This window comes from Ochlerotatus camptorhynchus, unplaced genomic scaffold (genome assembly GCF_037179485.1).
Source record: "Ochlerotatus camptorhynchus isolate MF236.1 unplaced genomic scaffold, CSIRO-AGI_Acam_v1.1 ptg000639l, whole genome shotgun sequence".
NCBI lineage: Eukaryota > Metazoa > Arthropoda > Insecta > Diptera > Culicidae > Ochlerotatus > Ochlerotatus camptorhynchus.
Genome location: NW_027041118.1, coordinates 3,503,806 through 3,531,296, shown reverse-complemented (window position 1 = coordinate 3,531,296; position 27,491 = coordinate 3,503,806). Strand labels below are relative to the sequence as shown.

At 37.0% G+C, this 27,491-nt stretch overlaps 1 protein-coding gene across 1 annotated transcript in view; it reads right to left on the bottom strand.

Annotated features, from left to right (window-relative positions):
• LOC135714354 (uncharacterized) overlaps window positions 1-27,491 on the bottom strand; it is a 44,789-nt gene that overhangs the window by 6,841 nt on the left and 10,457 nt on the right. Inside the window, exon 2 of the mRNA XM_065237698.1 lies at window positions 13,293-13,456. Within this exon, the coding sequence (XP_065093770.1) occupies window positions 13,293-13,456 (164 nt within the window). The remainder of the gene's footprint in view (window positions 1-13,292; window positions 13,457-27,491) is intronic.

Below are 27,491 nucleotides of genomic sequence, written 5' to 3'. Positions count from 1 at the left end.
TTAGAAACTGAAATCTCTTCGAAAGAATGAAACGTTTATTGCTCGCAACATTATAGAGGTAAAAAGGGACCATAGCATAGCATAGCATAGCATAAACCAGGTTGCACAATGTCGTAGATGGTACGAGCTCCAAACTGTTGTTAAGAAGGAGACCCACCTTCATCCGTTGCTGTTAGATAGTAATTTGTGATTAATTACTACCTCTTAGATAAAGGATGTGTCTCCCTCCAACAGACCAGAGCTGTCCTGGCCACGTCCTGGCATCTGGTGGGGAAAGGGGAGGAATGTTAGTTCGACACTTACTTAAGAGTATAGAGGTAAAAAGGGACCATGCGTAGAAAATCCGTTCAATACCATAGCTTAGACTCATCGCCAGGACTCCAAAAGTGCTGGAACTTAAGCGTGCATGCCAGTTGTGGTTAATTTGCATGACGAATATAGCTGGTATTTAAGGTAAAGGGAGAGTGATTTGAATTAAAGTATGCTAAGTTGAAGGTTATATACAGTGAATCTCAAAAAGTAGCGTACAAATGTCCTTAAATAAAAAAAAAACAGCTTTAAAGACAAAATTTAAAGAGATACGTTTTTGAATAGCTGGCTGCTGAATAATCATAAATTTATCAAGAGCTTTGAGTGGGTTGGTTTATTTCCTTTAAATTCCGTTATAATTGCTTATCTTTTGACAGATACGCGTATTTCGTCTACTACTCGCAGACTTCATCAGTGCCAAGTACTCAACACCACTGAAGAATCCATCTTTTATCTACGAGTTATATACTAATCAATAGGTACTAAAAATCAGCAGGTATCCACTGCCATGTCAAAATTTACCTAAAAAGTGGTGTTGAGTACTTGGTACTGTTGTTGGAGGCGAACCAGCCCAAGGCTGAAAGCCTCCCTAATAAAGATAAATAATAATAATACTTGGTACTGATGAAGTCTGCAAGTAGTAGACGAAATACGCGTATCTGTCAAAAGATAAGCAATTATAACGGAATTTAAAGGAAATAAACCAACCCACTCAAAGCTCTTCATAAAGGGATTCCGTTAAGAGGTTCGACAAATTTAAAGGATTAATAAATTTATCAATTATTGGTACAGTGTTGGGCTTATTTGGTTGCGTTCATTAAAAGTAAGAGCTAATTGAGAAAAACGCAACATAATGAGCTAAACTTTGCTCATTTTTAGACATAAAAAGGTGATTGATATTCCACTAATCTTACTAAAATTCGTCCACTAGGTAAAAAGGTGAAAATCGTGCGTTATCCCAATAAAGTCCAATACTAAAACGATAAATCAATAAACATCTGTTTAGCCACCAGCCAAAATTAAAAACAAAATATCCATTCATAATGTTTCAAAAAATGTTCCATAATAAATGTAGTATCTCTGGAATATATTGATATCAAAAATTCATACGAGCAGAGCTGGAAAGCACCTCATAGCGTTAGGAAAACAACTTTGTGCATGCACCTCACCTCATTCGACAAAGAGTGTGTGGTTCTCCCAATTACTTCGCACACTCTTTTCCAACTAATCTGTGAGAAAGCGATCAACACAATGAGCGGTACACTCCGTGCGGCCCAGTGAGCAAAGATAATACTACAAGTGCTAATGTCTTCTTTGCGTTCTTTGCATACTTTGCTTACCACGACTGCATGGATAGGAGATGAAGAAGGGCATAACGAAGAATAATTTTGTCTTTCTGCTGGGTTTCCCATTTGAAAGCCTACACTGAGTGGCGCTCTTTGCGTCGGAGCCGTCGGAACGATGGCTACACATTGAGCATTCGTTATTTTTGGGTGTTTGTCTGTCTTCTCTTCTCCGCTCCTTTACACTTGCGCAGGGTGAAAGACAAGCAAACTTTGTGTTTGCTTGATTCGCACTTTGTTTATTTCAGAAAACCAGTACACTGCGAGCATTGAGCATGCAAGCGTTCAATCATTATGACCGTTTTTAAAAGTGACAGATATTCCGAATCACCCTTTACTTTGAACTACCCTGGAATTCTACTTAGGTTAGGTTTCAGCTGGAATTTAATGTTCCTCAAAAAGCAATTCTTAATTTTCTCTTGAAATTTTTCACACATTTATTCTCAGAAATCCCTTCAAATTTTCCTCAGAACTTTGAAATAACTCTTAAAGTTCCATGAAAATTATCACCAAAGTCGATCACAAAGTTTTTAAAATGATGCTATCTTGATTTTTTTTCAAATCTGGAGTGGACATATTGAATATTAATCTTTGATCCAGATTCCTAAAAATTATCCAAGTTTATTTTTTTTTAATCCATACATTTCAAAAATAAAAAAAAAAATTGCTTGCAATCTGTAAGATGGTCCATGTTCCAGAACCGAAATAAAAACAATGCAAGCAATAGAACTTTTAAAATTTATGACATCACTGAAGATAAATCCGACCCCGCATTATTAGCCTTCCTAGTGCATTGGGGTCTTTTTTGACCTGGCAACACTATGTACATTTTTCCAAATCCATTGGGAAGGTTAAGCTCAATAAGTTTTAAAAAATATCGAGGAACTTACAGTTGACTGCATAGTAAAATATTTTGAGAAATGTTTCCAGACAGTAGACACCCTGTATAATTTAGGATGATGTCTCCAACTCAGACATGCGGAACTACAAAAACAATTAATCACTTCGCATATCATCGATTTGATGATATTTAAACAAATTTAAAAAAAAATCTTTATAGTCTGAAAATATTTTGAATTGAAATAAGGTGGATTTTTTACGCTGGGCGTATGATAGTTAAATACCCCTCAATTGAAAACACAAAATTAATTTTCTAAATTTTGAAAAGTTATTAGATTCAAACAAATTGCCAAATTATACTCCATAATTTAAATAATATTAAAAGGTCAAAATTTTCAATATTCATATAAATATCAAAGTTTTGAAATATATTTAAGTTATCGTAAAACAAAGAATCTTTGATAATGCGGGTAACTTTACAGTAGAATATAATGACTAAATTTACTCCCGCACTTTTCCAGAATTGGAAACATTGGTTCCACATTGAAGCTTAGGGTATTGTCCTTGATGTCGTAAAAGATTTTATGTAGCGGAAATGGAATGCCCCGAATTTGAGCCCATACATAAATTCAACAATCGACTAAATTTTCAATAGCGACCAAAAATATCCATTAGTACCGTCCCAATGACGCGTTCATCTAGATAAAATTGATAAATAGCAGATTTTTAGCGATGGGCCCAATCTTAGATTCATAGGCCAACATTAGAGCCATTTCTCCTAGTATGTGTTACATATTTGCCAAGAAAATAAAAAAAAAAATCAATGTTGTTGTTTTCTCCTGTTTGAAAAGGCACTCAAACAATCACTTATGAAATGTATTCCCGATACAGCCATCACAAATTAAATGCAAACTTCTTATTGCTTATGAAAAAAAAAACATCATTATATACTCTATCAAACTTTCATATTTCTTGAACTAATTTGTTACATTCATAGAGAGTTATCAAAGTAGCCCCAAATCAAAATATTGATGTTCGATCACAAAATTTAAAAAATAGTACAAATGCAATTATTGCCGTTAAACAAATTACTAAGGAATTTGTTCTGGGATCCTCAACACTCGTTTAAAAAATAAATTAGTTTGAAAAACATTATTTGCTGTGCAAAATATTTAGAATAAACTACAAAAAACTATCAATGTTACCCCCGTTTTACACTGAAAATAAAATTTCGTTTATACAACGAAATCTCTCGTTTGTTCTACGAATTTATTCGTTGTTTTCTGCAACGAAATAGATTTGTACATTGTATGAAGCTAGTTTCGTTAGAATTGCCACACTCGCTATCGCTACACCCAGCCAGCGGTCCACAAGTGTTAGTTGTGGAAACCGAAAAATGTGGAGTGTGTTAGTGAGGCTGGGTAAAAATTACTTCATCATTGGAAGGAATAAATATGACAAAAATAAAAATAGACTTCAGACCGAACTCGACTCATGAACCTTGCTATAGTTAGATCTGTGCTTTATCCATTGCTCTATCTGTGCTATGAGAAATGGTAAAACTATAAACAAATAAAAAGCACTCATGGAGCGGTACTTCGATTTCTCTTGCTTTTTCTGCTGCTTACATGCATTTTTTTTCTCTAACATAAAACCACCGCGACGAGTAATTTGATTTATTGTGGTAGCTTGCATGTATTGGTCAAACCGACAATATTTCTAAAAAAAACTATCCCATCTCCAACACACAATCAGCACTTTAGGAGACAATAAGCGAAGTTGTTGGTTTGATTGTACGAAGATGTATTTGTATATTATACGAATGAGGCGTAATATTGACATTGCGCCAGATGACAGGAAAAACGAATGTTTCGTACCATTTATGAAAGATACGTTGTATGTACGATATTCATTTTAACGAAACGGTTTTCAGAGAAATAACGAAAATACATTTTCAGTGTACGGTACATGCGAATTATTGGAAGAACACAAGTCCGAATTCATATGTTTAGTTTGGAAATTATTTTACATAACAATGAGATCTACGTCCCGGTGGCGTGCCCTAACCTAAATTTACCAGTGCACCAGCTGCGAAAACGTTTAAAAATCTCGAAATATTACTAGCAATGGATAAATATTGGTAAAACTAGAAGATTCTGTGCATTTCGCAATGGATTTGAATATAATTATTACAAGATATCACGTTTTTAAGTTGCTGCAAAGGTAAAAAGTGAGGTTACGCGACGCAACTGCAACGATCAGAGGCGCGTACACCTTCAAAGATGAAGATCGAGAGAATGTGTTTATGTCAACATTGAAATACATACAGGTAGGTAGTTGGTCGATCTGTTAAGGTTGTCTTCATTTTCAGCTAAGTTGAGTGTAGAAGGAATGATTTTTATCAGCACTGGTATGAATACAAACAGACTGTAGCGCACGACAACGAAGCGAATGTATTTTGTAAAAACAATCACCGTTGCACAACCCCTACTTCGACAGTCGTTAATTGAGAGCTTTCTAAGCCTGTACCATTTCTGCATTAGTGTTATTGTGTGGCAAATACAATCATACTCTATGCCCTGGGAAGTCGATAAATGTATCAACCCGAACAATTCCTAGAGCGGACCGAGAATCGAACCCAGACGGCTTTTGCAGAACACATTGCAGGTCTTGCTTTATAGCTGCGCCTTTACCGACTGAGTTAAAGAAAGAAAGTTGTAAATCTGAAATTTGGAATCCTGTGTATTTAATTAGTTTGTTGCTAGGAGTTAAGAGACACTTGAATTTTTCAACTAAAATCGAACTTTTTCCTATCGATACAAATCCATTAACTAATAATGTATAGCATTTTCAACGAACAAAAAAATTAGCACATATAATTGCTCTACTACGCCGTCATTATTACCACCTTCCAACGCCAATTGCATAATTCAGTGAATACTAATTTCCCCGAGTGTGAATTGCACGAGAAAACCACGCGTCAGCTGGTACCGAGCAAAATAATAAAGCTAAGCGCGCATGGGGATCACGCTAGCCACCAGCCACATGTACCACATTGTACCACCATTCATACCAGCAGCAGCGGAGAAACATCGCGAGCAGCAACATTTCTCATATTCAAAAAAAATAGACTTGCAAAAATTGCGTCGAAAATTTATAACAAATCCGAGGAAGCCACATTGTTGGTTGATTTTTTTTTATTTCATCACGAAAAACAGCTACCCGAAGACACTCGAAGCAAGTAAGACTACGAAATACGCTGCACGGCGGAAACGGCGTAAAACTGTTGGAGATTGTTGAAAAAATATGGTTCAAAAAGCAAACATCGGTACCGCAGAAACCACCAGGGCAAACCATTATAAAGACGATAAAATCGGAATGATTGAGCAAAGAAGCAATGGCGATGGTGATGAAATGTGGTTAATAATTACTGCGAACCTTAAAAATGGAAAACGTGAACCATTTTTTTTTTTTAGGAAACACGAATATCGGAATACTAATGGAAAGTATGGCGAGTATCTCGTTGAGCGATAAGAGCTATGCTGCGGTGGCAACGTGCAGTGAGAAACGCGACCTGATGCCCGTATTCTCTCGCACTCCTCGTGCGGTTTTGAAAGTGTATAGAGAAAGAAAAAGTGCTGAGCTAACGTACCGCGGTGGTAGGGATGTGCAAAAAATAAGATTAATGATTTAAAAATCTATTACCAATATTGCTGCCAGGTTGGATTTTTTTTCAAAAGCGTATAGGGTAGAGCGCTACTTCGTAGTAATTGCGCGATGATTACTCCGATCAGGGTGGCCAGATTTAACGATTTATCGGTAGTTCTACCGATTTTTGGGATGCCTACCGATTCACAGAGGAAAGGTTCAAAACTACCGATTTTTCACTATTCCTACCGAGAATCACATATTTTAAGGTTGTGTTCCATTTGATGAATTTTCACCTAAACTTTACACTTCGAAAATAAATTATAGTGTTCAAAAATCCCTTTGTTGTTGATCGTCTGATTTTTGAGAAGGTGTTTGTCATGATTGATTCCTGATCGGTCAGAAATAAGTCTGCTGGAATAACAGGTTTATTTGATTTTTTTACATCTGTCAAATTTAAGTGAAAATTCCCCACTGGAACAGAGCCTTAGTAATCTTGAAAAATGTTCAAAACCTATGTTTTGTCTTCCATGTAGTCAGCAAGGGGGAGGGGGGAGGTGGCTGTCAAATACGAACAATCGTCGCCTACCTCGCGTAACTGGTTCCAAACGTAAACAAGCCATAAGAAACCTACAGGGTTTGTTTCCGTTTGGAACCAATTTCATACAAGAATGATCAGTAGGCTGATTTGACACCACGTCACGTTGTGTAAGATTCTTAAAAAAAAATGAAGCGTAAAAATAGTTTTTCTATCGAACAATGAAAAAAAAGTTGGAACCTTAACATACATTCATAAACAAAAATTAAAAAAAAAAACTTATAATTAAAGTGACCACCCTAATCAAAAATAACCATAAAAGAGAGCTCAACGACGTGTTCGTAGTATCACCCAAACCCTTTGTGGAATAGTTTACCCATCCGGGATATAGTGCATTTATGGTACTTATTTATTAGGGCATATATTAAGGTTTGTTGATTTTCCCGGTTCTTAAGTAAAATTCTTGGGTTTTCCGGGTTTTCCCGATTACTTTTCAAATTCCCGGTTTTCCCGGTTCGCCTACTGAAATAATTTGCTGAAGTTTTCTTTCAAGACTACAGTAATTACCCGATTTTGTTAGCTTCTTTGTGGATCATACTTTAATTTTTTAATGATTTCACAGAATCATTATTCCAAATTTTTCTCAATCATCTTCAAGATGAGTTATACTTTGGTGCAATAAAGATTGTACTCGAAAAAAATGCAACAATTTCTGTTGAGAATAACTTTTTATTTCATTGGTAAAAAGTGATGTAATTTTTAGTAAAACTAGTTCAAAGTGTAATGTTTACATGTGAAAAATCTCATCACAATCTTTTAAGTGGTTATCGAGATGGGTTCCAAGCAAGAAGTGCTTCGACAAAAAAATATAAGAGCGGTCGTGGAAAATCCAGGCCAGTCCCACAGGTGGATCACGAAACAGTTTGTAATCAACAATTCGACAGTATCCTGTAAGGTAAAATCGGTCAAGGAGACCCAGACGACCCAGCGACTAGCTGGCAGTGGCAGAAAAACGAAGACGACCGACCCCGTGAACGCAAGGAAGGTGAGGGATTACTTCAAGCGCAATCCGAACCTTTCGATTCATGACGTGGCCAAGAAGGTCAATTCTGCCATCTGGTTCGTCCAGTAGGCAATGCAGCGAGCCGGATTTCATGTCTTCAAGGTAAGGAAGGCGCCTAACCGAACCGATAAACAGAATACGGTGGCCAAATCCTGCGCCAGGAACCTGTACCGCGAGTGATTGGTGCAGCCGAAATGTATCGTAATGGACGACGAGACTTACATTATAGTGGGTGCGGCAAATTCAGAAAGCCGTACATAACGACCGGCACCATCAACGGCCAAATATATAAAGAAGAATGCCTCCAAAAGCGCATGCTGTCCTTTCTCCGGTCCCACGAAGGTGATGGAGAGGCCAACGATGTTGTTTTTTCTTGGCGAAGGAGGTATATCCGCCAAACTCGCCAGAACTTCGCCCAATAGAAAGATTCTTGGCGATTATGAAGGACAAGCTCCGGAAAAAAGGGAAGGTCTTCAAAACGACAAGGATTTGAAGAAAGAGTTGATGAAAGTCAATGGGATATACATACAGGAGTGGCACATGATAGTGTTTGTTTGTGTTTGAGAGCAATACTACGAAACATTTTCGGAGATGAAAAGTGGTGACGACACATGAACCAACTCTCCGAACAAAAATCGGAATTGTGACGTCGCAATTTTATTGTCTCCAGTGCCTGAAGCTTCGGGTACACGGGACCACACTACCACCCATAAAGTTTCCCCCCTCATAAATACATTCGTAAGAGGCTCTGCCTCACCTATAGGTAAATCAGATAGGATGAAAGTGTGTAAAAAAATGTGTTGCACAGGATTTGATGTATAGCGTTAAGTTCCAGTTAACGTAGGAGAGGATGTTGGATAAACCAACATTCCAAAAAAAATAGCTCATATTTGTTTATTTATTCCTTGAGAGTTTCAAACATATCCGACATAAAATGAATTTTTTGGGATCATTTTTGTCTGTTGCATTTCTTTTTCGAGTACTGTCTGTCTAGAGATGAACCAGCCTAAGGCTGAAAGTCTCGTTAATAAAGGGAAAAAAAAAGAGTACTGTCTATAAGACAACTGAAAAAGCGCATGGGTTGTAGTTTTGGCATAGAGCTATCTTGGAGTTATCTCCAGGATTTTTCTAAAAATTCGCATGGAATTCACTAGAAATTTTTATCCGAATGCTTTTCTCTTAAATTTTCTAGGGAATTTTAACATCCAAATTCCATTCTCTTAGCTCAGTCAGTAAAGGTGCAGCTAGAAAGAAAGACCATGCTGGCGGTGGCTGAGTTCGATTCGTGTTCCGGTCAAGGATTTTTTCGGGTTGGACAACTTCTTGACTTCCCTGGGCATAGAATATGATTGTACTTACCACACAATTAATATATAGAGCACGCAATAATCTAATATGCGATAAGCTTGAAATACTAAGAAGAAGTCGTATTCTTCTAGAAATTCCCTTAGAATTCTCATAAAAATCCATTTCGAATGATCCTCAAAATATCCATGGTGTTTTCCCCACATTTATTTTGCAGCTATGCTCAGAACTCCATAGCCTCAAATTTCTTCTCAAAATTTCCTTGAAACTCTCATCTGAACTGTCTTGAAGTTCACCTCAATATTCATTAGAATTGAAACTGAAATGATGATTGTGAGGAAATCTTCATGGAATTCTCATTGATAATTATCTTGGAGTTCAAGTCAAACCGCCCTTACTGCTAAACTTTAAATACCTCGTAACGTCGTGCGTTTATTTCGTTTCAATTTTTAGTTTAGTTTAGAATAACTATGGTTGGTATTTGAACCTTGTAATTAATTAAGAATTTCAATGCAATTGAAAAAAAAAAGATTGATCCGCTTCTAATGCAATGTAGCAAAAAGCTTCGTGATACGTACATTTGTCGGGATTTTTATGGCAAGATAAAAGTGAACTTGTAGATTTGAAGCTTTTATAGCAAGCTAGCAGATGTAGCTTATGTTTATAGATTGGAAAATACGTAAAAGAGACAGGATTCAACTGAACACCTGAGTAAAATAGCTGAGCCGAACATTGATTTTTCGTGCCATATCCAATCCTTTTATCTTTAAGAAATTCCGTGGTTTCTTGGGAAAAAGAAATTCTAGTCTCTGCCACGCGGTTTTCAAGTTCGTCTGTCAAGTGTGAACTCAGTGAAATTCGATCAAAAAGATAAAGGTGATTAAATTAAAAGAAGTGTTCGAGCCAGTTAATTAATTCGATAGCTCTTTTTGTGCATTTAGATTTTTCTTGCCTGTAGCAAGTAGTTCACGTTTCAAAACGCTGTGTAGATAGTGTGTCTAAATACAAAAAGGTTATTGTTAATTTATTTTGCAAATTTAAATATTAGATGAGTAATTTTGTGATTTCGCGTTGGACAGCTCCGTTCAACGGGCTTTTTTGTACGGGCTGGAATTTTCGGCGAGTTCGGCTTCCATCATCGCCGGACCGTGTGGTTGGTCGTGGCGTCAACCTGGCCGCCATTTCCGTCCGTTGGATTCGGACAAGACCCGGGTACATTGCGAAGGCCCGCCTCTTGTAGGTAGATAAACGGAGTGTCGTGAAGTTGCTAAGCGATATTTTTCCCAAGGGTCGCCAAAGCCATCTGATAGAGTCCCCATAAGATAAAGGTGATTACAACAACCCCGGGGACCGTGACATTCGAGAGCTCGGACCGCAGAAGTACGAAGCCAATTGCGTATCTCGGTTCGGATTATAACCAAAGAGGAGAAGATTACATTTCATCTCGGGCGGTCATAGCGGAAACATAGTACGCGAAGCCGTGCGACGGTACGTTAGTCTCTCTCTTCCGCGGAGCGAATCTCCCGGAAATGCTCGACTCCGTCGATGCTCAGCTCTCTAGAAAGCAAATCTCACTGCCTCCGCACCTCTAATTTCAGCCATACCGCACACGGGTCACTTTTCATTGCTGCACGCCATTTCCGCAACTTGATCGGCGCCATTCCGAGACCGCCGCCATTATCACAGGTCGTCGGAAGGTCGACAGTCGCCATCACCAGGACCTTGGTAAGGTCACCGGCCGCCATTACCGCTCCATCCGTCGCCATTACCGATTCGTCCGTCGCCATCATCGCATCGCATCGCATCGAAAAAACCTGCGCAGGTATGCCCGTACTTTTTTTTTCATGGCCATAGTTTGCTTTTTGAACCGAGTTTAGTCCAACCCGAATAAATGTTAAGGAATGATGTGAATATAGATTGAAATTTGAAGTTTTTCGTTGAGTTACTTATTTTCCTGTCACGGTTTTTTAGCTGACTCGCTCGCCATTGAGTTCTTGGGCTCGTCTTGGAATCGCATCAGACACATTCGGTTTAGCTTGGTTCGTTAGGTTTAATGAAAATTGGGACTATAATTTGTGGACTTCTTTGAGAAGATTAGATTCCGTTAAAGTTTTGAATTTCATTGAGGAAGGGTTTTTAATCATACCGTTCGAGTGGTCCTCTGAGGATCAGTCTCTAAGTCGGGCAAAGAAAACACAACCGGTGGTCTCTCGTAAAGGGAGTGGCGCTTAAGCCACCGAGTTTCACTTGAACCTCGAGCATTCTTCGCGAACGGTTACAACCTTGGTGTTATGTCTATCGCTTTTACTCACTGATATGATTTTCCTGAAGGAGGTGCGGGTGGCTCAAAGCACTGCACGACAGCACATTCGTTTGTATTTAACTCAATCATGAGCAGCACTCTCGACAGACTTGTTATTTCCTCACACATTGAGCGCAAAGAGCAAACTTTACAACGACTTATGAATTCAACGTTCATGGTTCGTCCCAGTCTGTTATTTTTATTGTTTTACCATTATTTTTCATAAACAAACTTATGAATATCGATAGTGAACATTTCAAGTACCAGAATCTAATGATTTTTTTTACAGAGAGAAGAAGCATTTTTTTTCCCGATATGTCATCGAAATTTACGGGTTTTTCCCGATTAATTCCCGATGATTTCGAATTCCTGGCTTTTTCCCGGTTTTCCCGATTTCCCGGTACTCTGACTTATTAGTATGAAACTAATAAAACGTTTAAAGTTTTCTTAGGAAAATCCAAACTAGTTCTAATCCCAAAAACTCAAATAAAGAATCACCAAAATCTTCAATAAAACGCAAAAAGTTGCCTAAAGTTTACAAAATAGCTTCATCAACAATAAGTGAAAAGAAAAACAAAATTGTCTAAGAAGCACAACAATGCCTCTTATACGCCAAAAATGGGTTTATAAATGCACAAATGGTCTTAAATAGCGAACATGGTTTTAAAAACGCCAAAATGTATCAAAATCGTCAAAAAAAATTCTTGATTTGCTTTCCGTACCGCCAGGGAAGCAGCTCCCACACCTAGACCCTACATATCGACTCATCAGCACACATATGGACCGGAGACCAACGGCTTTACTTCCCTTCCGATGGAAAGCGTGATCAGGGATTAACATTTTATTATAATTAAGAAACTTATAAACTTTCGCTCGATCCTTTGGAGGGCTAAAGAGGTGGGACCTTCAGCATCATCTTAAATGATTAATTAAGTTAAACACCGACATATTTTAAGCCTTCTAAAAAAAGTAATTACTCTCAGGCATGGGAAATCATTTACATTCATTTGCCTATAACTTTTTTTTTGAACAGCATTCCGCAAAATAACGTATGAGGCTTTTGTAGGTTTTGTTATTAGCTACAACTTTTGTAAACAAGTCAAATTCGTATCTCTTATGCATGACGAACCAGAGCGAACAGAAGCCACTACTGTTTTTCAATGAATGTCAGTCGCGATCCATAAATTGAGAAATGCTGATTTAGTATAATCAGAAATGGAATAAAGCGCTTAATTAAATTTCTAGATAGCAAAGCAGACCCAAACCGTGTGTTGCCAAAAACGGGAAAGAGCTGTAATTAATAAAATCCAATTAAGGATACATAATATAATAGTACGCACCGTGTATCGAATAGCGATCCCGACCCGTGTGCATCCCTACCGCTAGGGGCTCCAGTTCACCTAGCAGCGTCATCGTGCATAGCGGCAAAACAACGTGAATAACATATATTCAAGTCTAATGAACTTGGAATACCATCGTCATTGTATGTTTCATGAGAAATCCAAGCGAAGCACAAGGAATTTCGTTTTTCCTCTTTCCCCCCTCCCATCCTATTTCAATCTCTCTTTCTCTATCTCATACGGTTCTGCATTATCTCACTGCTTCGTACCCACTTATTTTCCTTTTCCAACTTCAAGATATTCATCGTTTCAGTACTATCTCATATTATGTATTCTTCGAAGTTTCTCCGGTTTCTACGCGCGCTCTCTTTTGCCCTTCTGCCATGGCAACAACAAAAACAACAACACCAACAACAGTCTCGGAGGGCTCAAGCCTACCACTTACAGCACTTATTCACTGGCTGCGAAACTTCTTCGCCTAGATACGGCCAGCAGAGCGCAACTTGGATACAACATACAAAAAAACGTGTTGGTACAGTAACAGTAGTAATAGCACACCAGCTCGGAGAAAACGAACGAGATTGAAGATCATAAAAAGTAATACCTTCTCATCCAGCTGCAGCTCGCCAAACGCCGGCCGTTCCGTTAGATTCTCTTTGTATTCCTCGTACTTTTGCACAAACTTGGCCCGTTTGCCCACCTTCGGGATTATCTCCTTAATCATGTCGTATTTCAAACACTTGAACGCGCCTTCATCGATTTCTTCCTCTGAAACAAAAAAGCGTAATGGGAACACGGAATGAGAATACTGCGGTGATGGTGGTGCAGGTGGTGGACGGAGATGTCAAATATTCCAAACCGGGCCATGTTTGGTATTCGAGTAATCTCTCAAGAAGACAAAGTTTTCATGCTCGACAGTAACTTCTTTTATGTGCTTGTTTCAGTATCATACATAAGCGAGAACTTGGAGCTGGCTACCCCCTAACACCCTCCCTGCTTCCTAGAGAACCATTTATCCCGCCAAGCGCCAAGTGTGTTGAACTGACTATCTATAGGGTTTCCTTTTATGTGGACCATCGATCAAAGCGTAAATGTGTACATAAGCTTCGGTTCAGTTGGAATATAGCAAAAACAACGTCCACAACATCAGCGCGATATTACGCAAGACCAAAAATTACCGAGAAGAGTGAAATACGAGCCAACGGTATTTTATAATCAATGATAATAGCTGTAATTTTATAGCAGAGCGTTTGCGCAGCAGACGCTCAAGCTAGCCGCCAGAGGAGCACAGAGAAAGAGAACCGGCGATGCACATTTAGAAAGTGCAGAAAGTGCTTGCGCGGGAGTGGGGGGGGGGGTCTTCCGGTGGAGCGCTGGTGCTGGATTGCATGACTTTGATGTATTCGTATTGATTGGAAAGAAGCGTTGGTCTGGTTTTATTTGTAATTACGCTTCCAAAACATTTGAAGAATATTGTGCCATAAGCTTCATGACAACACTCTTATCAGTGCACTTTTTTTGATAGTATCGTACATTATACTGCTATTTGATAAACACGTTGAAATAATATTGAAATCGCATTACCATGCGTCAACCCAGATAAGGAAGTTGGGAGCTTAAAGGTTAAATGGATGTTGCGACAATATGATTGCATTTATTTAGATTGATTCGATAAATCAGCGCCAAAATCAGATGAGCAAACAGTTAGTGCAAAATTATAAAGACGACAAAAAAAAAGTCGAAATGTAAGAAACATGGTAACCGTGCATGGTGATTTTTTAAGGGCATCGGTATTCTGAAAAGGTATTTTACACAGTGATGGACAAAGTGGAAATTTTACGATGCTGTACAAGTTCAATTCTACAGACATCATCCTTCTTTTCTAAGGACATTATGCACGGAAACCTTTTCATATACAATTTATATTACCATCGAAATCCAGACACCGGGCACTTTTAAAAGTTGATAAGCAAGGCCAAATATGATCCAAATGTCACTTTTTTTATGATCCTATTGTTTCGTCCATGTTCATCTAACATAATTGTTATGTTGTCAAGTTGATGAAGTATTTAAGAAAAATTAAACTTCCAGATTAAAAGACTGTTCCGGTATTCGGTGCGTTGCGGTACCTGTTCGCATTTTTCAGGCTTACAACTGACGGTCTACTCAAAATGTACGGAGCTGAAAAGACTGCTTAATGTTTGCTCCATGTTAACTAATATCGTGTAACATTTGATTTCCTTGATGTGTCTCAGTCCGAGCAAAGCAAAATAACACAGATATTGGTGGGACCAGCAATGCACTGAGGTTTATCGTAAAAAGTCCGACGCGTTTAAGCTTTTCCGGAAACGTGGAACACCCGTGCATTTCGAAGCGTACTCGGCTCTTGAACGTGAACTCAAGAGCCGAGTCGCGATGTTATCGTGCATTCGAAAATTGTTGGATAAAATGATCCTTTTTCGCTTGGACAAATAGGTTGAGACGAACCACCTACTTTCAGATACTCAATTTGGTTTCCGTAGGGGCAAGGGAACGAACGACTGTCTCGCGTTGCTTTCCACAGAAATTTAGTTGGCTTTTGCTAAAAAAAAAAAGAGCAAATGGCTTCTGTATTCTTGGATATTAAGGGGGCTTTTCTCTTCAACAGTTTTTGTTTGTCTTGTCCCCCCGTCTCGATAAGTCTCATCGTCGCCCACTGGTCACCATAGCCGGTCGAACTCCTATCCTATCCTTCGAAAATGTACCTCTCTAACCTCGAGTAAGCCGCGAGTATTCGGCCCAACTCCTACTAGACATAGAATTAAGTGAATTTTGTTACAAACAAAGAACAATGAACTATAGGCTCCATAAAGCTAACGCGATTGAGCCTTCCAAATAAACGAACTAGTTAAAAAAAAGGGGGCTTTTGATTCAGTATCGGTTGGAGTCCTTTCAGACAAACTCCACGCTTGTGGGCTTTCTCCATTAATTAATAACTGTTTGTACAATTTGCTGACAGAGAAACATATGAGCTTTTTTCATGGAAACTCTACAGCTTCTCGATTTAGTTACATGGGTCTCCCCCAAGGCTCATCATAAGCCCCCTTTTGTATAATTTCTACGTCAGAGAAATTGACAACTGTGGAAGTGACAACTGCACGTTGAGACAACTTGCAGATGACAGCGTAGCGTCTATGACAGGGCCCAAAGGGATCGACCTGCAAGGACCCTTACAGGATACCTTAGACAATGTGTCTACTTGGGCTATCGAGCTAGGTCGTTTTTTCTAGGAAGCATAGCCCAGCATAACCTAAGCTTCAACTTTTTGGTAAAGCGATCACTCATTCTATGTCTTTCAAATATCTTGGGGTCTGATTCGATTCTAAATGCACCTGGCGATCCCACATTGAGTATCTGAAGCGGAAATCCCAACAAAGGATTAATTTTCTCCGTACAATTACCGGAACGTGGTGGGGAGCCCATCCGCAAGATCTTCTAACATTTCGACGGACAACGATTTTATCGGTTTTAGATTACGGTGGTTTTTGCTTAAAGTCGGCGGATAAAACGCACATCATCAAACTGGAACGGATCCAGTATCGCTGTCTTCGTATCGCATTAGAGGATGCATGCACTCGACTCATACGATGAGTCTAGAAGTGTTGGCGGGCATGCTGCCACTATCGGATCGGTTTTCTGAATTGTCCTTCAGGCTCCTCACCTGTCGTGAAGTTATGAACCCACTGGTAATCGAAAACTTTGAGAAGCTTCTTGAACTAAACCCTCAAACTCGTTTTATGTCATTGTACTACGGGTACATAACACTGGATGTCAGCCCGTCACAGAATAATCCTCATCGTGTATGCGTCTCCGACTTCGGCAATTCAGTTAGTTTTGATTTATCTATGACGCGGGAGATTCGTGGGATCCCAGAATATCATCCGTCAATTTATGCTGCAAAGTTTGGCCAAGTTAATTCCGCAAGATCATTCTTCACAGATGGATCATTAATAGAGGCGTCCGCTGGTTTTGGTATTTATAACGAATTTCATAGCGCCTTTCGAATGCTTCAAGCTCCCTGTTTCGTGTATATTGCTGAGCTGGCGGCTATATACTATACGCTAGAAACGATCGCCTCACTTCCACAAGATCACTATTTTATTTTTACGGATAGCCTCAGTTCTGTCGAGGCTATTCGCTCTATGAGGCAGGTAAAGCAGTCCTCGTATTTTCTTATAAAAATACGAGAGCTTCTAATTAAGCACTTTAAGATCTTTTGAGATCACCTTTGCATGAGTCCCATCTCATTGCTCGATTCCGGGCAATGATATGGCGGACCCAATTGCTAAGGTGGGCGCTATGGAAGGCAATATTTACGATCGACAAATTGCTTACGATGAATTTTTCTTCATTTACCGTTCGGAATATTTTGAGAAGACGCGATCTGAAGTTTATGAATAGCAACTCTTTGTTTATACCAGAAAAATCAGCATATCGGGAAGGTCATTGTTGTGAAACTGCGTTGAATTTGGTGTTAGCAAAGTGAAAAGACAGCTTGGAGCGTAAAAATACGATTTTTGCTATTTTTTTGGATCTGAAACGCGCTTTTGAAACAATTTCTAGGCCCTTATTGTTAAGTATAATCAAGCGCTTTGGAATTACGAGTACTGCATATAAATGGTTTGAAAGCTATTTATCTGACAGAACTCAACGTACTGTTTTCAGGGTGTCTACTCAATCCAAGGAATCAAATTCCCTGAGTTTTCCAGGTTTTTCCAGGTCGAATGAAAAAAATTCCAGGTGCATACAAATTATACACATTATTATTTTATCTATTTATCCATCTGGAATCCCTTTTATGTACTTATTGATTTATGTTATTTTCGATTGTTCAAACTTGGGCGTTGGTACTTATAAGTCGGCACAGTAAAAAAGTTATTGAATATTACAGCAGAACAGATGCACATAGGTTGTTTAATATTAATTTGTACAATTTATGTTTAGTAAATGCACCAATGGATGTACGTTAGGAACCACCATAGGAATACATTGCACTAAAGTACCTCCACTATTGGTGCATTTATCCTACACATAATTTGCGAAAATAAATTATATCCATGGGTGTAATACTGTATTTGGTTTTTGCAATCACATTAGTTATTCATACAGTAACATGCATTACGTTAATTCAAGAATATAAATACAAGTAAGAAACCTGTCTATACTATTTCGATAAAACGATAGATCAAAATTTGATAACAATATGTTTTCAAAAACAAAATATTATTTTGATAATGTGTTTGGAAGACCAAGATAGAATAAATCAGTGTTTCGCATGTCTAAAATCTCTTAAGGTCCGTTGAGACTATCTGATTTCTTGGTCTGATTTTGACCACCGCCATAATGAAAAATCTGCTCGAATTTACTTTCGATACACTTTGTCGAACCCCCCTGTTTGCTGGTGTTCACACTGCTTGCACATGTCGAAAGAACTGTCAATTTAGATTTCAAAACAAAACTGTATCAGGAATCAAAAGTAAATACTTCCATCATGAATTATCGGAAAATTGGTCTAGTTTCGGCAGACGTATTTGCTTTTATTATTTTAAATAAAATGAGAAAAAGAAGGTGAACTTTGTGGAGTAGGAAATTGTTGCTCAGGAGGAACACCAGCAGGGATCTGGCTAATCTTGTCCATCAAGAGCTGCGATATGAAGATGAAAATGGATTTCAAAACTTTGCCAGGATGTCGATACCAACTTTAAACAAGCTAGTGGGAAAAGTTCTCCCTAGAAATACATGATTCCTTGAGTTCTGAAAATTTCTGTTAACAACTCAATTCTGCAAGGTCTTCAAACCTTCTGACGTCCCTGAAGTTTTGTTTCTGTTCTCCGGTAAAATTTCTTTAAAGATCAACAATCTTTCCTGACAATCTGCAAATGTCTAGGTAGTTCTACAGATTTCTTTGAAGTTCTGTGTGTTCTTCAGAAGTTCTGAAAATTTTCCTAAAAATCTACAAAGTTCCTGAATCCCTGAAGATTTAAGATCCTTAAAGATCAACAATTATCTCTGATGTTCACAAAATTTCTAATAATCTAAAAACTTCTCGAAAGTTCTGTAATTTTCTCTGCAGATTTTTATGATTCAATGAATATCTGCAAATATCTCTGAACATCTATACAATTTTCTAAAGAAATAAAAGATTATCTAGAAATTTTTGAACTTTCCGGAAGTTTTAGGAAGTATTCTGAAGTTTTTCTAATTTTTCTGAAGCTGTGCAAATATCTCTAAAGATCAGTGAACTTAACTGAAGTTCTGTAAATGTCTTTCAAAATCCAAGAACCGCAGTAAAATTCTGAAAATTTATTTAAACATCTGCTAATTTTTACGATCTACCCTCTGAACTTTTCTGAAGTTCCTAAAATTTATTTCAAATTCTGTAAAGTTTTCGGAAGTACTGTATTTCTGCTTTAAAGATCTACGAACTGCTTTGAAGTTCAATAAATTTCACAGTAAATCTCCGAACTTTTATAAAGTTCATTAAATTTCTTTGTGGATTATTTATCTTAAGATCGGCGAACTTTCCCAAAAATCTGTGAGTTTTGCTGAAGTTTTGCAAATTTTTCTAAAAACGTACGAACTTTCTGACGTTCTACAGACATCTCTTAAGGTCTACGGACTTCTCTTAAGGTCTACGGACTTCTCTGAAGTTCTTTAGATCTATCTATTTCCGACTTCCATGGAGTTCTGCAAAATATTGTACTTTTGTACTTCGCTGCGATTTGTTTTTGGAATTGAGGTGCTTTTCTGACATTTAACGAATTTTTCTTAAGATCTCACATTTGTGTGAAACTGTGAAACTTTCTGTCAAATTCCTGCAAATATCTTTAAAGTTCTGTAAAGTTGTCTTAAGCTCCGTAGCTCTATTCCCAAGATCTACAAAAAAAAAAACTTGAGGCTCAATAAATTTCTCAGTAGATCTGCAAACTTCTCTGATGTTTTGTAAATTCCTCTCGGGTTACCCTGAAGATTTGAAAATTGAACATTACCTAAAGTTGTCAAAATTTATCTGAAAATATTTGAGCTTCTTAGAAGTTTTAAATGTCTCTCTCAAGATCTACAAATTTTCCTGAAATCGTGTAAATATTTTTTTTTTAATTCGCCGAGCTTCCCTGAAGTTCTGCAATTTTTACTGAAGATCCATTAACATTTCTGAGATTCTTGTGATTTTTTCAGAAGTCCTGTATTTTTTCAAAGTTCTGTAGCTTTGTTCTGAAGATCTACGAACTTTTCTGATGTTGAATAATATTTCGAGGATCTCCAAACTTCTGTGAAATACTTTATATTTCACTGTAGATTCTTGGACTTGTCTGAAGTTATGCGAATTTCCCTGAAGATTTGTAAAATTTCGCTTATAGTAAGTATTTTTACATGCTTGAAGTTTTGAAAATTTCTTTGAACATTTATCTGAAGATGATCTACGACCTCTCTTGTGATTTTGTTTTTATGAATTTCTGTTAATTACTTTTAATTTGTTTGTAGTTCTGTTCTCAAGATCTACGAACTACCCTGAAGCTCAACAAATTTCTCAGTAGATCTCCGACCCTCTCTGAAGCTCAAAAAAAAATTCTATGTAGGCCTGCTGTCTGGCATGCTTATTCTTATACAATACATGCTTCGTATGCTTCCTTTTGACGGTTGCCAGTCTCTCTTTTTCGGCTGTTTTCTTTTTACGACGATTTTGATCATCCACATACAAATCAGTGAAGAGCGAGCGTGACAAGACTCTCTGAATGAACTTGTCTCGTTCACACACGTTGTCTTAGCTGTCAGATGCTTGTCAAGTTCAGTGTCCTTAAGAAACGTTTCGAGAAACTGAACGAAAAACTTCTTTTGAATTACGAATGAAGGGATAGTTCGAAAATTCCCTGAGTGGAACCAAAATTCCCTGAATATTCCAGGTTTTCCCAGAAAAATAAAATTCCCTGTAAATTCCCGGTTTTCCAGGTTTTTCCAGGTAGTAGACACCCTGAGTTTTTAATGATTCTGTTGCCAGTCCCGTGGGGAATAACCTTGGAGTGCCCCAGGGAAGTGTATTAGGGCCCCTTTTTATTTATTATGTATAATAATGACATGCGAAGTGTTTTACGATTTTGCGACATTAATCTTTTTGCAGATGATACTGTGTTATTCATTGCAGCTAAGGATTTAGATGATGCCTTTTTACACTTGAATGAAGATTTGCGTTTTCTAAGTAGATGTTTGAAGTACAAGCAGTTGGTACTGAAGACAAGTAAAACAAAATTTATGGTAATTTCACGGACTCGATTAAATGAGAACGTCTCTGTTGTAATTGATGATGAGACTATTGATCGCGTTCGGGAGATTAAATATCTTGGCGTGATTATTGATGACAAACTTAAGTTCAACTCTCACATTGACAATGTCATCAAGAAAATTGCCAAGAAGTATGGAATTCTATGTCGATTGAAAAACGATTTAACTATTGCCAGTAAAATACAGCTATACAAACCAATCATGTCTTCTCATCTAGACTTTGGCCCTTCAATTTTTTGGCCAGCACTTGCAGAATAAAATAATGCGTTTGATTTTGAGATGTAATAGATTCACTTCCTCAGCTTTGACTCTAGACGCCTTACAATGGTTGTCGGTGAAGCAAATAATTGTATATTTGACTATGGTGTTCATTTTAAAAGTAGTTAACGGTTTGCTGCCTCGATATTTGTGTGATAGAATTGAAAGAGGAAGTGATTATCATAGATTTAATGCTGGAAACGCGGATGAAATAAGAACACCACATTTCTTGACTTAACCTACACAGAATTCATTATTTTTTAAAGGAATAAATGTTTTCAATTCGATGCCTAGACACATTAAACGTGCAACAATATTAGCAGAATTTAAGAGACTTCTTTTGAACGGTTATCCAGTGATTTTTTTATGAATTGACATAGTGGTGGACAAAAATCTAAGACGGGCACGCCTAAGCTTTTTCACATTAATATCGCTGTGAAGCAACTGTAAACTCTAGAGGGAATTTATATTTGTAAATGTAACCAGACCGTTTTTTGCTATCCTGGTTAAAATGTTTACATTTAATTATCTTAAAGATTAATCGTCCAGCTCAAACCTTTGTAGGGGACTATCATCATCATCATGAAACTTATATATGTTTTCTTTAATAATATTAACCTAAGATTGTAAATTTGATTAACCTTGTGTTTAATTTTTGTTTTGTTCGGGTGGATTTTTTTTTTAATGTTTGTTTCTGTAATAATTGTATAATTACACCGCGGATACCAAATTGAAAAGGAATAAGTTCATGTTTTAGGAATAATGAAATATTTGTATCATAAATAACAACTCAAACCTCCTTCTCCCTTTCCCCATCGATAAAACTGTGAATCTCTACTAACCTAGAGACAACCGCGAGTAATCGGCTCAATTCCTTTAACTCTAGATTTAAGACATTAATTATGTAGAACGCAAATGATTACTTGGCTCTGTAAAGTTTATTCGATTGAGCCTGTGCAAATAAATTTAAAAAAATATATATATATTTTGTTTTAAGTTGTTATCGCATTACTGATTTCGTTATCAATCATGAATATTTTTTTGTTATGAAAAAAAAAACTACGATCTGTTTACTAACGGTTCATAACTTTTCTTGTTAAAAAAAATAGAAGAGTCTGTACCTAAAAGCACGAACTAAAATTTGACGTAGGACCGCGATTGGTCGGTGCTTTAGTTCTTGGATTTGATTATTTCATTGATTAATTTAATGTTCAAAATACTATAATTTTAACTTTATAATTTGTTAAATGATGGACCGTTTGTTTTTTTTTTCTTGTAGTCTTCAAATGTATGGTTGCTGTGCTATCTACCGGAAAATCTCGGTGTTGCTAGGATCTGTCGATTTGGTTGTTCGACTGGTTGTATGGAGATTTCGTTTTTATGGCTTTCTCAGTCTAGGGTAATTCAAACAGTTAGTTGTGCAATACACAACTAACTGTTTGAATTACCCTAGACTGAGAAAGCCATAAAGCTAGGATCTGTCATCAAGACAATTTTGTTACTTTTATTACAATTTAGATAATTAGAAATACAATGGATATCAACAGCAAGAGCAGAAGTGTTAAGGAGAGCCTGAAATTTAAAAGTTTATTAATAAGTTACTCGCAGAGCAGTTTGGTTTTAAAAAAAGGTCGGTCAACTGTTCGTCAACTGACTCGAGTAACAAATACAGGTGAATTTCTGATTTTCAATTCCTGATATTTTCCCGGTTTTTCTGGTTTCTTCTATAAACATTCCTGGTTTTTGAACAAAGCTTTAAATCGATCAGTCTTGCAGATTTCAGAAGAATTATTATACATAAGAGAAATGTCTTGAGTATATTATATATGTATTTAGTGAAATATTTCATACATGCTTCGTATGCATACTAACCTGGTTTGAAAAAAAACAGAAGTAAAATAATTCCATAACGTTCGCTGAGCTGTGTTGACTTTTCACCAACCAAAAGGCATTCGCTACCTTTTGCATACTCAGTTTTTCCCAAATTTATCTAGACTAACATTTGGGAAGGGCCAAACTTTTACTGCCGATTTAAAAAAAAAAAAAATACTAAAGAAAATGCTAACTCCTATAAAAATGTGTTGTATGGATGACTTTTAGGAAATTGTCCAAGTTTTCAAAAGAAAAAAATACTGAAGAAAATTCCATTTCAGATCTACACTGAAAAAAATCGACTTTTAAAATTCAAAGTCGATTAAAAATGGCCAAGTTTGATTTGGATGAAACTTTGCCTCAAGATAGGTAATTATGTTTACTACCATCCGTCCGTACATCGCGAGATGGGCACTTTTAAGGAGAAAAAGTTTTCTGTACAAAAACTTTTTCATGTCTGAACTGATTTTTTAACGTACCATTTTCACACAAAACTAAACCAGTGAAGCTCAAAATCATCTCAGAACCCAATGAAGCTCAATTTGTGATTCAATTTTGTCTAATCAGCAACTAATCACTTGGATTAATCTAGATTTCCATAAGGTACCGGTTGTAAAGTTCTGCCTGATGGTTTGTTGCAGCAGGGTGAATCAGCTTCATTAAAGTCCTTTGTAAGACAAAACGAGCAGATGGCCATCTGTAATCACGTGACAAGGGACTGGCAAATCCATGAACCCTCGATCAGTCAACAAATCCTTTGATTCTCTTAGGCTGCTCCCCCCCCCCCCCCCACCCCAATCCATAAAAAATTAGGAATGAATAAAATTTAAATTGAGATCTTCTTTCGTATCAACAACGATTTGGGAAGTCAACCTATCGCATCATAAATCTATATGTCCTTCTGTTAATTATACCTAAACCATTAATTCTACCTATGAGAACTATAAAACAAAGGTTGATTGCATACAAGCAGCAGTCAATCTGATAATGAAAGTGGTGAAAACAAGTTTTAGTAAAATTATTATCATGGATCAAAGTTGCAAATTAAGGCTCAAAGGATTGAAATGTTGTGCAAATATAAATAATCTGAGATACAACCGAAATAAGTTACAAGCTATATCGTCAACGATGGTAGAAAAAATACTTACTATGGGATATAACCACGAAATTGATGAAACTATGAGCATTTGTGAGTCATGCCGAAGCGTGATATCTCATAATAGAAGTCCAGTTATGAAAAAACGCCGATCGGTTGGAAATGACGTAAATATCCAACCGTCAACTAGTGGTCAGCAGCATAGTGATGATCCAGGTCCATCATCGAGTGGCCATCAATCCGTAGATGAAGCTAGGTAAGAACAGTCATCCTGATGATTCTATCAACTTTTAGCTGCAACCTTCTAATTGCACTTATTATTATTTTTTAATTTTATTCATTCCTTCAGATACGGTATTATCGGTTCCATCATTGGAGTCAGTTCCATCAGCAGATGGAAGAAACGTTGAATTTATCTCCAATTTCATCGAGGAACATGAGGAGCATGGATTATCGTTCAAAAAAATCTCTAGAAATTACACAAGCAGTGCGAAAATATATATTTGGCCTAGATACAGCAGGCATTAGCAAAGCAGAGGCTTACGAAGCAATGATTGTGCAGCTAAAGGAGAAGTTCAATTCCCCTACAGCTGACAGAAAAGATCAGATAACAGTATTATCAGTAAATTGCCAAAGTCTTGGTCCGTGAATAAAGTCGTAGCAGAATTCAACGCACCAACGTACATGGTGAGACAGGTGTAGAACCTTGTTAAAGAGCAGAGTATTCTAAGCATACCCAACAAAAGAATGGGATCAACGATGATACAAAAAAAAAATTAGGAAATTTTTTGATGACAATGATATTGATTTTGTTTCCGAGTTTAGAACTGGACGAAAAGAACACGTTCAAAAACGCATGTTAATGATGTCCCTCAAAGAAGCGTACATGATTTTTGTTGATAAATATAAAGATATTAATATTGGTTTCACTGTATTAACACAATTGCGACCAAAACATTGCATTTTGCTTGATTCTACTGGTATACATAATGTATGTATGTATGTGTTTGTACAATTAATGAAAATGTAAAATTAATGATCAACAGTTTAAGAATTATGTCACAAGATACAATAATAGAAAAAAAATACTTTGTAATATTTCAACTACAACAGGGTAGGGTGTCGATTCAACGAAGAAAACAAAATTCCCTGATTTTCCAGTAATTTTCAAAAAAAATCCAGGTAGGCACTACACCCGGTTTTGGCATTACAACCCCATCAGCTATAACTTTCCTCAGAATATATTAGTGGATATTATGTTATGGATATTTTTCATGAAATATCACCCAGACCTCTAACCCATGAAGAGTGGTCCAGTACAATTTCAAATTAAATAAAACGTTCGATACATTTTATATAATGCAAAAAAGACAGAAATCTCATGTTGCCAAAAACGGGAAGGATCCGCATCAGGGTGTCTACTCAATCCAAGGAATCAAATTCCCTGAGTTTTCCAGGTTTTTCCAGGCCGGATGAAAAAAATTCCAGGTGCATACAAATTATAAAAATTATTATTTTATCTATTTATCCATCTGGAATCCTTTTTATGTACTTATTAATTTATGTTATTTTCGATTCTTCAAACTTGGGCGTTGGTACTTTTAACTCGGCACAGCAAAAAAGTTATTGAATATTACAGCAGAACAGATGCACATAGGTTGTATAATATTAATTTGTACAATTTATGTTTAGTAAATGCACCAATAGAGTGGAGGTACGTTAGTACAATGTACTTCTACAGTGGCTAAGAGAGACTCTATAAGCCACCATAGGAACACATTGCACTAAAAGCTGTCACTGTTAGATGCTTGTCAAGTTCAGTGCCCTTAAGAAACGTTTCGACAAACTAAACGAAAAACTTCTTTTGAATTACGAATGAAGTGATAATTGGAAAATTCCCTGAGTGGAACCAAAATTCCCTGAGTGGAACCAAAATTCCCTGAATATTCCAGGTTTTTCCAGAAAAAGTAAAATTCCCTGTAAATTCCCAGTTTTCCAGGTTTTTCCAGGTAGTAGACACCCTGGCATTCTACCCTAGGGGCAAAAATTCATCCAAATCTCCAAATCATCTTCATGGTTACCAGCAAATCTTGATTAGCAATTTTTCCGTTTTTCTCCTGGAATTTTGGAAATTATCGCGTTTTAGGTATTTTAATTAGGCACAAAACTGAAAGCGATGAAGCCGCACCACCTTTTCTGGATCTTGAATTTGGATCTGCGACACGTTCGAAATCTTCACAATTTGTGTATGAAAATTTAGCTCAAAACTTTAAGACTTTTATTTGATTGTTCTCAAGCATTTCCTTTAGATTAATTTCCTTTCACAGAGATCTCTCCAGAACTTTTCTAAAATAAATTTGAAATTCTTTTTGTTAATCCATTGATTTTTTTTTATAATAGTACAGAAATTATCTGCAGAACACTCCAAAAAACTCTTGAAATTCATCCTTTCTTCGAATGTTAAACTCTTTCTAAGAATTCACTGGAGCTTGATTTTTTTTTTAAATTTGCATGAAATTCTCCGTAGAATTTATCTCAGACCTACAATTTAAAAGGGCCTATTAGCTTTTGTGATCAAAACTTGTAATCCCCCTTCTCTGCCAACACCATCAGGCAGGGGAAATTCTCCCGCCGATAATTGTCTTAAAATTTTGCTTTTTGAGTTCTCCTCTAAATTCGTCTGAAAATTGCATGGAATTCTCATTAACATTCTCTAGCGATTCCTTTCAAAATGCGCTTAGAATTATACTCAGACTATCCTTATAGATCTTCGCATAATTATTTTGGAATTGTATACTCAAAATTGGCGTTCCTTGGTATTTTTCAAGAATCCTGAAATCATCTTCACTTTTGGGAGATCTAGCAAAAACTCTCCTAGAGGTTTTCCTTAAGCTACCTAGAAAATAACTTGGTGTTACCTCTAGAATTCATTCTAAAATCTGCTCAAATTATCTATAATTCGCTTATTAGATCTTCAAAGTGAAAATTGAAAATCTAGAACAGTCCAAATCTTATTGTTTTCGAAGAGAAGACGAGGTATATTTTTCCAGATTTGTCAACTAAATTCATGGGATTTTCCCGGTGACTTCAAATTCCAGTTTTTTTTTTTCGGTTTTCCCGTTTTACTGGTCACTCTGCATTTCACATATGAAACACTTGTTTTTAATCCCATTATATTTGTTTTGCCTTGAGCACATTTTGAGACCCAGCTCCGTAAGAAAATTATTCCGGATAAAGGGCGTCCACGATGAAATTGCCACA